Source organism: Penicillium subrubescens (genome assembly GCF_028828155.1).
Source record: "Penicillium subrubescens strain IBT 31985 chromosome Unknown utg000001l_segment0_segment0, whole genome shotgun sequence".
NCBI lineage: Eukaryota > Fungi > Ascomycota > Eurotiomycetes > Eurotiales > Aspergillaceae > Penicillium > Penicillium subrubescens.
Window position 1 is genome coordinate 4,356,360 of NW_026643151.1, and position 12,104 is coordinate 4,368,463.

The 12,104-nt window shown below is 49.7% G+C and overlaps 6 protein-coding genes across 6 annotated transcripts; 4 read left to right on the forward strand and 2 right to left on the reverse strand.

The window, feature by feature from the left end:
* Positions 1-245: 245 nt before the first annotated feature.
* Positions 246-1,955, forward strand: N7473_001518 (Zn(II)2Cys6 transcription factor; the record flags this gene model as incomplete). Its single annotated transcript, XM_057147458.1, has 1 exon — positions 246-1,955. One exon carries the CDS (start codon positions 246-248, stop codon positions 1,953-1,955), a length of 1,710 nt encoding a protein of 569 aa, XP_057015344.1.
* Positions 1,956-2,744: 789 nt separating this feature from the next.
* Positions 2,745-4,798, forward strand: N7473_001519 (uncharacterized protein; the record flags this gene model as incomplete). The annotated part of the gene is made up of 2 exons (XM_057147459.1): positions 2,745-3,905; positions 3,971-4,798. 2 exons carry the CDS (start codon positions 2,745-2,747, stop codon positions 4,796-4,798), a joined length of 1,989 nt encoding a protein of 662 aa, XP_057015345.1.
* A 345-nt stretch (positions 4,799-5,143) lies between these two features.
* Positions 5,144-6,629, forward strand: N7473_001520 (F-actin-capping protein subunit alpha; the record flags this gene model as incomplete). The annotated part of the gene is made up of 7 exons (XM_057147460.1): positions 5,144-5,341; positions 5,469-5,487; positions 5,604-5,719; positions 5,785-5,874; positions 5,939-5,991; positions 6,049-6,186; positions 6,278-6,629. 7 exons carry the CDS (start codon positions 5,144-5,146, stop codon positions 6,627-6,629), a joined length of 966 nt encoding a protein of 321 aa, XP_057015346.1.
* Positions 6,630-7,116: 487 nt separating this feature from the next.
* N7473_001521 (PEX11 domain protein) lies at positions 7,117-7,968 on the forward strand (the record flags this gene model as incomplete). The annotated part of the gene is made up of 3 exons (XM_057147461.1): positions 7,117-7,267; positions 7,348-7,502; positions 7,576-7,968. 3 exons carry the CDS (start codon positions 7,117-7,119, stop codon positions 7,966-7,968), a joined length of 699 nt encoding a protein of 232 aa, XP_057015347.1.
* A 1,341-nt stretch (positions 7,969-9,309) lies between these two features.
* N7473_001522 (uncharacterized protein) lies at positions 9,310-10,022 on the reverse strand (the record flags this gene model as incomplete). The annotated part of the gene is made up of 2 exons (XM_057147462.1): positions 9,310-9,781; positions 9,820-10,022. The coding sequence occupies 2 exons, from the start codon at positions 10,020-10,022 to the stop codon at positions 9,310-9,312; spliced, it is 675 nt and encodes a 224-aa protein (XP_057015348.1).
* A 13-nt stretch (positions 10,023-10,035) lies between these two features.
* Positions 10,036-10,565, reverse strand: N7473_001523 (uncharacterized protein; the record flags this gene model as incomplete). Its single annotated transcript, XM_057147463.1, has 3 exons — positions 10,469-10,565; positions 10,173-10,426; positions 10,036-10,144 (listed from the first exon to the last, which is right to left on the reverse strand). The coding sequence occupies exons 1-3, from the start codon at positions 10,508-10,510 to the stop codon at positions 10,036-10,038; spliced, it is 405 nt and encodes a 134-aa protein (XP_057015349.1). The 5' UTR covers positions 10,511-10,565.
* Between the last annotated feature and the right edge of the window lie 1,539 nt (positions 10,566-12,104).

Genomic DNA, 12,104 nt, shown 5'->3' on the forward strand with positions numbered 1-12,104 from the left:
TGACTTTTGCGGGGAGCTCGTTTTCCTCCCCCTTCATCCTCGGCCCTGGCGAAACGGCCTTGTCTCTAATAATTGACAAACTGCGGAAGTTTGGCAGCTCTCACTCCCTGAATTTTCTCGTGGTTGCCAGTCTCCCGCCAGTCAAGATCGTGCTCCATTGTGTCTAGTTCCTCTTCCACCCCCGATGGACCTTTGGAACCGGTCCATCAAGCAGACCATGTGAGGAACCTTCCACGACACATTGGATGCCGCGCAGAAAAGCCGCCGACCGTACGGGCCAGGTGAAAACCCGGTCTCGTAGCGGTTGTCAAGAATGTCGAGCGAGCCGTGTGCGCTGCGACACGAAGAAGCCCGTCTGCACCCGATGCGCAGAGAAAGGCCTACCGTGTTCGACCAATCTCGTCCTGAAATGGGAGTCTGAATTTGTGAGCCGGGGTATGGCCTTTGGCCGTGCTGGCGTGTGGAGTAAAAGCCGCACCGATGAATCGTCGCCCTCGGGATCCAGTGCTTCGTCTCCTGCATTCTCTCTGGACGATATGCGACAGTGGTGCACACTGCCATCAATTCATCCATGGGCGTTCATCAACAGTGGAATGGCAACCTTTGACAACCCCGATCAGATAGACATTGCACTGAATGAGCAATTGGCAGTTGTTCCTTTCATCAACCGTCATACTATGATCGCTGGCGAGGCATCTGATCGTCCAGCATTCAACATCTGTTCAATCCGCAACATCGGTGGCCTTGCGACCGTACTGAGCCCTGGTCCTGCCCATGGCCCCTCCCTTTTTCCAGGAATATCGAGTATAGGTCATACAGAACTGTTTGATTATTATCTCCAGCAGGTCTGCCCTCGCGCTACCGCCAGCTCCACCATGTCTTCACCATTTGCCTCTGTGATTCTTCCTTTCAGTGTTTCTGCGTCACCCACGCTGTTCAAGGCTATTCAATCACTTGCTGCATGCCATTGGGCCCGACAAGATCCGAATTATAGCACACTCGGACTGCGCCTGAAATCGGAAACATTGAGGGATCTTCGCCGTCGCCTTTCATACGAGGGATCTGTGACATGTTCTAATGATCCTGAAGTTCTGCTCATCATGATGATGCTTTGTCTCTATGAAATTCTAGACAAATGCGATGAGCATTGGACGATTCATCTGAAAGGTGCCAAAGATTTGATTCGACTCCGCAGGCAACAAGTTGACGCGGTTTCTGACCCAGTGACCACCTTTGCCGAGCACTTCTTTGCCTTTCAAGATGTCATGGGTCGGACTGCGTGTGGCGAGGCGGTTTTGTTCGGGAGTGACTATTGGAAAACTGATGATAAACATATCGACTTGTGGATGGGGTGTAGCCCTGAACTGGTCGCCATCCTCTCCTCTATAACTGAACTGAGCCGAGCAAGACGAGAACTCCAATCGGGCAATTCTTCCACCCTGTTCTCCGTTCGTGCTGCCTCACTCGAGTACCAGCTAGAACATCTGGTTCAGGAGGTCGGAGACGGGGATGATGATATTCTCGTCTCTGTGGCGGAAGCAAAACGACTCGCTGCTTTGCTCTATCTACATTGCGCCCTTTACGGAGCTTCTCCGACCACGCCTTTGGTGATTGATTTCGTCTACAAGATCCTTCACTTAGTCTCGGATCTGCTTGAACGCGAGTCCATGGCTAGCGTCATGTGGCCCGTGTTTGTGGCCGCCGTGGAGCTAGATCCATCGCGGGATGAACTCTGGTCAGGTCCGGATGGTCAACCAGTGTCTGGTCGTGCGATTGTCCTTCAAGCCCTGGCGGCGATGGCTGATTCTACCATCTCGAATATTGCTCGGACGCGTGCGGTAATTATCCAGGCGTGGCAGGGCCGCGACCAGGATCTTTTGAAAGCACCGCATATGGAGATGAATGACTGGGAGACATATGTGGCTCCCATCAGCACCTCTATGAGCTTGGCGTGATAAGTTATTAGTGTATTATAGTCATGTCTGGTTGCGCTCTGTATCTTCAATGTATGATGCCTAATGATTTCAGTTTTCTTGCCTCTTGGTGCCCTGCCTAACAGTTGTAGATACATGAATCGTTGCTTACCGACTACAAGACGATAGGAAATTCTGAAAAGAACTGGAGAAATGGATTAATCTGTCATGGATAAGAGTTCCAATAAATACTACTATTCTTTAGAATGCTGCAAGGAGAAGGGAGTTGCTAATACTGCTCCGTTTAGAATGGCTGGTGCCCGAGCAATGAGATTGAATCCTCCCATGATCCTTATCCAGGCCATGCTTAGAGCAGTGAAATTAATACTTGGAGCCCTCCAGACTATCAGATGAAAGTAGATCATTGAGTAAACATAGTAAACCTGATAATTTATACGACTGCAATGATCCTCTTAACAGGATTGTTGCACTGGCACTTATAGAAGCTGGATGTGCCGTATAGTTCATACATATTGTATGCCAGTATATTTGACAAGACCTATATAATTGAGCTTGTATTCTTAAGCCCTCTAGCCGCTTTAATCTGATGTTCTGTTGCACCAGTTCATTTGGGTTGTGATGAAAGTGCGGGGCGCGGCCGCTTTCGGTTTAGCGGACCAACTTAACGGCGCTTACAAGTCGGGCCCAAGCGTATTTCTTAATCGCTTCCCTCTTCAACTGTACAACTCCTCGCTAACAAGCGTACTATGACTTCAATTTAACGGACAAGGCCTCTGGTTAGGCCATCCGCCCATCATTGATTTCTGGAGAATGGCGCAGGTCCGGCCTTCAGTGCCTGGGCGCAGTTCCTCCGCCCACGCGTTCGAAAGCAAGCTCAGCCAGCAACTATCGCAAGCACAATCCCAATCCCAATCAGAATCGCTGTTTGCCCACCGTGAGAGTGTATCGCGTTCGCCTAAGTCGCGCTCGTTATCCGATGTCTCCAAGCCTACGTCCACCGCCCAACCCGCTACGGGAGACTTGAGTCGTCCTCCTAGCAAAGACGATAGCATGATCCCATCTTTGCCAGCAACTCCCAGTAGATCGAACGCGCACCATCTAAACCTCTCCTTGAACCTCTCCGCAAAAGCCTCCGCCTCACCTTCAATCATCAGCCGTGCCCCTCTCTCCCCAAAACTCGACTCTTCTCAAATTACATATGGGTCCCCCGGTTCTGTTCTTCCACGGCGCTCTCGTGGTCTTGACTTCTCGCGCGCTTGCACAAATCTCCACCATTCGACCCTGGCAGAGTCATCCCCGGATTCATCACCGACAGTTGGAGGACGCGGAATGATGATTCCACAACGGCGCAGTTCGCCTGGTCTGACTTCGGTCCCACCTTTCTCAACGTCCGGCCCCGCAGACCGAACGGCGATTTCGAGCTCAGTCTCGAGCGTGAACATGATGGAGTCCGATACCAGTAGTAGTGAAGACGACGACGATGCCATGATGGGGGACCGCGATGACGTGATGCTCAGTACGCCGCAGGCGGCGCGAATGGGCTCAGGGCCGAGCCCTTTTGCGACGGGTACCATTCAAAGTCCTGGGAACGACTGGATGGGTGGTTACTCCCAAGCTGCGGCCAGTCTCATGAGCTTCCAGCGGGCCCGTTTCCGAAAGGGACGTAGCCGTCACAGTTCCAGCAGTGCCAGCGGGAATAGCACCAAGCCTAGCCCTGGACCTCACTCACCTCCAGTTATGAAGAGTGTCGAGAACCCAACGGCTGGGTATTTCGCACCCCGACATTCGATTCATTCTCGACGAGAGAGTTTAAGTTTGGGGACGCGAGATCTCCGATTATCCGACCTCAGTGATGACGGGGAGAGTCGCGCTACCCGAGGAGGCAGTCCCACTGCTGTATCGCATACTGATGGTGGTGGTGGGCCATTAGGTGTGATTCGTCGGGCAGTTACCCGTCGAGGAAGTCTTCTGGTGAGTAATATCTATTCCGACCCATATCTATTATGACGGTCGTGCTAACACTCATGCACAAACAGCCCAAGACAAAAACATTCGCCCGTATCCGGGCCGCTTTGATGGAAGAAGGCGCCCCCGTCGACAGCGATATGAAACGAGAGGCAGAAGTCATTCGGCAGGTCCGCGACACCGAGCCCGAGACATCACCCACACTCAGTGCCTTCCCATCGCTTCAACCAACTCAACCACCCGACACTCCAGACATGGATCCAGCAGCCACAGCTGCCAAACCCGACATAGCAACCCCTCGGGCCAATAGTTTCAGCAAGCACGCCAGTCGCCATTCCGGCGGAGTGGATTTCTGGAACTCACTCGATGGGCGCTATCGTACACCACCTCCCACTCGTCCAGGAGGTGCCTCGTTCAATGCGGATGAAGATATTGCCATGGATATGACTCCCTCCACAACTATAGGGTCTACCATCGACTCTAAGCAGCGCTCGCGGTCTTCCACACCGCATGCCCCCGGTATGAGCGCGATCGGCGAGATATGTCGCAAGCGGCGTCGGGACGATGATTTCGATCCCAACCTCTTTAAGCGAAGAGCTGTCTCGCCTAGTGTCAGCGCTCAAAGCAGTCCAGTGTTGAACCATTCTTCCACCGTTGATACTAACGGGCCCAACATCTGGGGTCCACCATCCAAGCTAGGGCCACCATTTTCTGAGCGGCCTGCTAGTGAGAATGGCAATGGCAATGGCAATGGCAACGCCAACGGTGGTGGCAACGGTGGTACCGGCAATGCTGGTAATGGCAACCGAACGAGCTTTCATGCTGGTACTACGAAACGAGTGGGATTGCAGGGCATGACCGAGGCTAGTGATGGGTTCATGAACATGAGTATTGAGTGAGAGATTAGCCCGGGGCTTCTTCTTTCTGACTTTGGATTTTGTGATGACATTTTTGTATGAGACTGATGGGAGACTTTTGGAATTCCTGACGGGGGTTTGTTTCTTTTCCTATTCTGGGCGCTTCTTCCTTTCTTATTTTTTTGGCATGGCGTTGGGAGGGACGAGATACACATTATGCAGCCACGAGATACCTTAATATTATCATTTTATCATTTGAATCACAATTCATTTGAATCAAATTCCTTGTAATGACACAGTAATCAATCTAGTCTAAGATTCTTCATTTAATGATATTGAATCAAATCATTGTTCGACTACAGTATGCCTCCATAGGTGGAGACTCCCATGCGGCCAAAACACGTGCGGATCGCTCTCTCCGCCCTCCGCCCTCCGAAGCTCATCTGGGTCCTCCATTCCAAAACAGCAGCGGACTCTCTTCCATCCTCGTCTCTACCATTTTCCTACACTGCTTCCACTCTTTGCAGTATGGCTTCCACCATTGAGCTTGCGTCTGCCTTCATTGAGGGCGCCCCACCAGGCGAGGTATGTACACCGGTCTTACTCAAAGACCTTCCCCCGGATTACCCCTCTGCTTCTACTGCCCCTCTTCTCGAACACTCTGCGCTTTCAAAATACTTGGATATATGCTAACCGTGGATTTCTCTGATAGCTCGCCGATGTCGTGGCCGGTATGAACTCTCTTCCCTCCTTGACCAAGTCTAAGCTTCCAAAGCAAACTGTCAACAAACACTCGCATCTCCCGATTCATTCGCGTTCTCCTGCTAAGTCTCGTGTCCGAGCATAGATGTGCAAGCCCTGACATCCGAGGGTGATGATATCCTTCCTTCGCTCGCTCCTGCCTTTGAGCGATACAATGAGAGCCAGCTCACTACGGTGAAGCTACCAGGCTCAAGCCAGGAGGTGCGCTCGCGCTTGATTATTCCACCAACAGTCTATCAAATACTGACCTGTGTATTTGGCGGAAGGTTATTGTCAGTGAATTTAACAAGGTGGAGGGCAACCGATACTTCGATTCCGAGAGCCAAACCTCGTTCGAGATCGACCATACTACACAGGTGAGCGCGAATTATTCAGAATTGAGTATCACGGCATTGAAAGCTTATACCTTGTGTTACAAAGACCGCCTCGAATGCGCAGTCATCGCCTTTGGAGTCACAGAATGCCGATTTGATGTGAGCGTGGAAAGCAATAAACCGACTACTGCGGTACCCGCTAATCGAGGTCCTTAGTAAATCGCTGCTCAAGTCGCTAGGCGTTCATGCCAAGGAGCATTACCCTAACTGCTCTTACGGTGTCTATCCCATCGAGAATGACTCCGCGGTTGCCATTCTTCTGGTCGCAAACCGATACTCTCCTAACAACTTCTGGTGAGTCTATCTAGACCCTCGAGTTCGCCCTTAGAAGCGCAGCAGATAAAGACGAACGAGAACACAAGGCTAATTGCTTGCTTGTTTTTAGGAACGGTCGTTTCCGTGCCATCTACCAAGTCCCCGTTTCCTCCTCATCCACAGCCGTCACTGGCAAGATCCACGTCGATGTACACTACTACGAAGACGGTAACGTCGCCTTGAACACCACCAAGCCTGTCAAGATTTCCATTCCCTCAGTCACCGCCGAGTCCATCATCGGCCGTATCGCTGCCGCCGAGCGCGACTACCAGGAGGAATTGAACCGAGCCTTTGTGCGCATGTCCGAGGGTGCCTTCAAGGGGCTGCGTAGACAGCTGCCCATTACCCGCCAGAAGGTGGAGTGGGAAAAGGTTGGTGGATATCGGTTGGGTCAGGATATCTCTGGTGGTAAGGGACGGTAGTTTGGTGGTTCGAGCGAGAGTGAATCGTGAGATGAGCGAGTGCAATTCTGAGCGTTGGACGCAATTTATCCATAGGCGGGCCTGATGAATCGATATACATATTTCTTGCACATGGATATTTGGTTTTTGTGTTTTATTCATCTACTGTACTTCATCCGATCTATGTCAAGAAGTGTTTCTTGCATTCTTCCGTCTCTTAACTGGCGAATTGAAGAATTGGATCCAACTCACTACGACCAGCGAATTTACCTTTTGACCAGCCAATCAGGTAAGTATTTAATTGAGTAATTGGTTCAATTCATTAATTCCTTCTAAGTCCAATGAGGAAACTGTAGCCTCCGTCCACTTCCAGCGGTGACTGGGATGAATAAGCAAAAAGAAATCAGCCGGGGATCTTCTGCACGATGACTTGTCCCTTTTCCAGCACAACAAACCCCTCCAACTCGCTTCCATCTTCTTGCAGCATTGTAAATATTACGACTTGAAAATGGTTGCACACTTGAACCGATTCTTGCATTCCGGCGCTGGACTGGAGAAGACATTGCGTCTGATTCAGTCCTTGGCTCAGATCGCCGTGGTGTTTAGTGTGGGGAGCACTGCGGTGCGATTCACAACTGCTAAATTGCAATTGGCGCTGAGTATGTGTTGAGACTCTCGTATATCATTGGTTATTTTAATTACACGGTCATTGGATGAATGCTAATTGTGATGTCCTCAGCTCGGCGGTTCTTCCGTTTCTTCGGCTTCATCGAGTCCTTCCAGCGGGTTTCTGGGTTGCTCAGTAAGGATGGTATGAGCTCGGTGCCTGGGTGGCTTGATCTTGCCAAGTGGACCTGTTTTGGACTGTACTTTCTGCTTGAGGATTTGACTATTGTAAGGGATTTCGTACCTCAGAAACGAGTTGCCTTGGGTTTTTGTTGTATGTCCCAGCGCTAATACAATACAGCTACATGCCATGGATGTCTACCTCGTCCCCTGGGAACAGCGCGTCATGAAGGAAGCAAACACCTTCTGGTTCTACGCTCTGTCCTTCTCTCTCGCTGGATCTGTCTATGCCCTGCTTTTCTCTTCGTCTGTAGAGTCGGCTTCCAAGGCAAAGGACCAGAAGACGAAGAAGAATGGCACTAAGGCTGAAAAGGAGAAGGTTGAGACTGTTACCAATGAGAAGGCTGATGCCCCCAAGACGGCAGCTTTGGTGCGACAGATTGTCGTGGATGGCTGTGACTTATTCCTTCCTGCTACGCTTCTTGGCTGGATGCCTACGGGTGATCTGGTGATCGGCTTGACGATGGTGCTGAGCACTGTCTTGACTGGTCGGGAGATTTGGAAAAGAGTGTGATTTGGGGGATTTGAGGGCGCATAGAAGATACATACCTACCTAGACTATAAAGAAGTTAGAGTCTTCGAATTTTGAAATCTGAATGGAGTGGCATCTGATCTATGGGTATGTCCCGCCCCCACGAGAGAAATATATTGTGGAGATCGCCCTGGTATCGTGGAGTACCTACACAATGAGGAACACAGAGCTCAGTTTTGATCGTGGATCTAAATACAGAACCTATACCTAGGTAAGTTATGTCCATCCTTGAGGCTATAGCTAGCTTGCCTTGTACATAATGGATAACCTACCATTCGTACCTCTTTCACAGTAACAAAATGCGCGATCGTGACCAATTGGTCGCAGGAGAGCAGGCACCCAAGAACATATTACAGCCCGAGTAAACGAAACCCCCTCTACCGGTATTGTCTTATCTTTACAATCATAGACATCTCAAATATTGACGAAAGATATCGTTTCCAGTCACTGCGGGAGTGCCCTGTAGAAAAGGTGGTGCCAACACTACAAGCCTACCGACTAAACTACCTAAAGCTTGTCGGTCTGAACAAGGGAGTATGTAGACTCTGGGAAAATGTTCAAAAAACCATTGCTACGTGAACAACCTATTTCCTAGCAAAAACCGACCACCATTTCCTCTAGTTAGCAACGAATTCTAGTCTTAGCTAAAAAAAAGGTTCCCTAGGCCCAACTGAAGACTGAAAAAAAGACAAAAAGAAAGCTGGACTCGCGGGGAATCGAACCCCGGACCACTCCCATGCTAAGGGAGTATTATACCACTAAACCACAAGCCCAGTTGTGTACAAGGCTCCCAGAGATATTGTAACAATAGCCTGAAGCTTTGGATTGCATGTTCCATTTAGGAATGTTGTGCAAAGGGTGGTCATTGGATGCACGGAAAGACACTCTACCACTCGCCAAATCACGAGCATTGGCGGGCTCAATGCAATAGTGTCATTCTAGAGCAACACCTGATGTTTCAGGCTGACCAATCTTTTTACCTATTGATGCTCTGGAATATCAATCACGAGTACAGCACTCCCTAGTAAGTAGAAGTGAGCCGATTTTGGTCGGTTATTCTAGTCTCAGCTAACGAATCAACAATATTGGTGCAAAAGAACATAAAATAGCCGTACCATGGTAGTGCTCGATGTAATGGGATTCACCTTCTTCCACCATCCTTCGCGAGTTCATTCTCCGAAAAGCCCTTGAGATCATGGAGATAGCTCCCAAAACGCCCCGAGATTTCAATCACCTCCTGAAGGTGCACATAGGTCAGGGTCGTTTTCTTCCATCTAACATACTGTCGGGCCGTTGTGATAACGTTCCTGATTTGGCGTCCATTCAGTTTTCCTGCTTAAGAACATCCAGATTCTCGCGTACATTGGCGAAGTCGATATCTTCATCGACATCGAGGTTCTCGAATCTTTCAACGAAAATTTGCCAGATCTGACGTCTTTGCCGGGGCACCAGATCAGGGTAATGTAGGGCATGCTGAATTCGAGAGATAAAGGCTTCGTCAAATGTCCCAACCCGATTACTCGTCAAGATAAGGATTCCCTCGTAGTACTCAAGCACGCGCAGGAAGACTGAGACAAGCGCGTTGCGCTGGAGATCTTCGAGGCTTCGTTGTTCGAGGAAAACATCGGCTTCATCCAGGAGAACGACACAGTCCCAGATGCGTCCGAGATGCAGGACAGAATCGAGATATTTTTCAACATCCTCTGCCTTGGTGCCCACATCTCCACAGGTTACACGGTAAAGAGGTTTTTGGCGATCTCTGCGACTCCCTCGGCGGTAAGAGTCTTTCCGGTCCCTGGCCCGCCATTTCCAATAGCAAGATCAAACTGTTACCCTTGATACTCATCCCCAAACTTATCTATCACATAGCCCAATAGAGGTCCCAGCTGCTTTGAAGCCTCAGGGGCAAGACGTGATCGGATATTCTCCATGTCGTTGCGGCAATGGTTAATGAAAAGGTAAGGCGCATCAAGCTCGTTGGTATTCAGATACTCGTTGAGAATCTCCCTGAACTCTGGCTTCCGCTCGAGGACCATTTTAAGGCCTGCTTCAGATTTGTTTCGACCGGAAGAATACTTTCAGCAGCTGGGGCTGGAAGGCGGAGCTGGTCGATAGGCTTGAAGCCATGGTAGCCTTTAGTAGTATCGAGATGAATGGTCTTTGATTAGGTGTGAAAGACCACGAACGATATATCTGGGTGTCTCATAAGATATAACTCCATGTCTCGGACTCGATTTTGGCATCGCAAGCGAGCAGTATCCCTTTTGTCTTGTGTTATCTCCGATTCATCCTCAAATGGAGTGTCATCCGGGGAATCCTCAGAATTATTATCATCTAGGAGGCGATAAAGTACCTGAAGCCGTGGAGGCTTAGGCTCTTGCTTGGTGGGAGCAGAGACTTGAAGCTGTTTTTCCAACTCAACGACCCGATTGCGTAATATCTATACTTCATCAGTAGCCCTAGCTCGGTTGCTCAGATGTACCGTTCGGTCGTTATGATCGACAGCCCCTGAGAATGACGACATGCCAGGAGCAGGACTGTAAGATGCTTCAGGATCCGAGCTAGACTCAGGTTCTACTCTAATTTTCGATGGTGCAAGATATTTCAGCTCAGGCCTTCTGTAGGCCTTGGGAAACATTGAGGCCAATTGAGATTGAGCCCCGTCAGTATCTGGCTCATTTGAGACAGAACCAAAGTCGATAATATCTCCAGGAGTGTCTAAAAAGGCATCGGAATCCAAATTCTCGAGAATGTCTAGGTTGTCGAGGGCCGAGAAGTCGGACTCAAAGCTCCTCGCATGGTCTCAGTGATCCACAAATGCCTGCGCGTGTTTGAGAGCGAAAATCTCCTTCTGTTGTGCCTGGATCATCCTGCGATGCTGCCTTGGCGTGGGGTGCGATGAAACTATTGGTTGGAGTACGTGAATTCTCTTCGAAATATTTGGATGAACAGAGGTTTTCTTATGCTCCCTAATCCTAATCTAATATAAGAATGACAGGCCATTGCCGAGCACAAAAACACCGGACTGACTATCGCAAACGGCCTTTTTGATATCGCGGACGCTCTATCCCGTGCGACGCTAGCCACTTCTTTATACCCAACTTCATCAATTAAATAGATGTTTGCCACCCTATATTCACATATCAGCCGGTTTCTGCTGCGGGCGCTTGAGTATTATGAGGAAGGATCTTGGAAACGAGCTCTCCATGCTGTTACTAAACCTGCTGCCTTGCGATATAACGGCATCATCAAGGATATCCATAGAACCACAGATGCGATTGCGGCTCATGCAACCGCAGGTAGCCAAGCAGAGCAGCGTGATATACACGAACAATTTCTCGCTGCCCATCAAATGATAGAAGGAAAAGCGTCATCGAATACTGCCGGCCAAGCGAAGATACCACAGAAGCTCCAACAATTGCACGATCTTATCACTGCTACACGTGCACAACATGCAGAGATATCCCGCTCTGTATTCAGTATCCAGTCAACTCAAGCACTTCACGTGATATACTCCCAGTACTCAATTGACCATCAGAGCTGCCTACAAATGTCCATTGGTCTCCGCAATCACCATCACCACAGAGAGAAACTCCCTTCTGGAGAACCCCTCGCCTGCAATCATGGGATCAATCAACCACTACCTCACTTCTTCCCGTCAAAGTGCGGATTGCATACCGAGACGCCGCTCAAGACTTTTGTGCAAATATCGTTGAGCAACTTCTTAGCGATAAACTAGCTATTCAGTGGGTCTTGAGCCCCCAAAGGAACTGTCACCCTGTCATCACCACACTCAAGAGACTCATATATCAGACCGTGACCATGAGCGATGCATCGGGAGCTAAAAGCAATATTCTACAAAATCTGGACCAGTTCAATCATGCAAGCCTTCCTGAGCATTTTCTCGATGTGCTGGCTGCACTCCTTCGTCCGTTGCCGGTTGTATACATGATCGTGCAGCTGGAAGCTATCGATCCTCATTATGCAGAGGAATTCTTCCCCTGCCTCCAGACGTTAGTCAGGAAACTGTCTGACAGTGGCTCAGCAACCGTGCTGAGAATTCTACTACTCAGCTGGAGTCCAAAAAGCTTCTTAAACGAGGACGGACCAATTCAGCC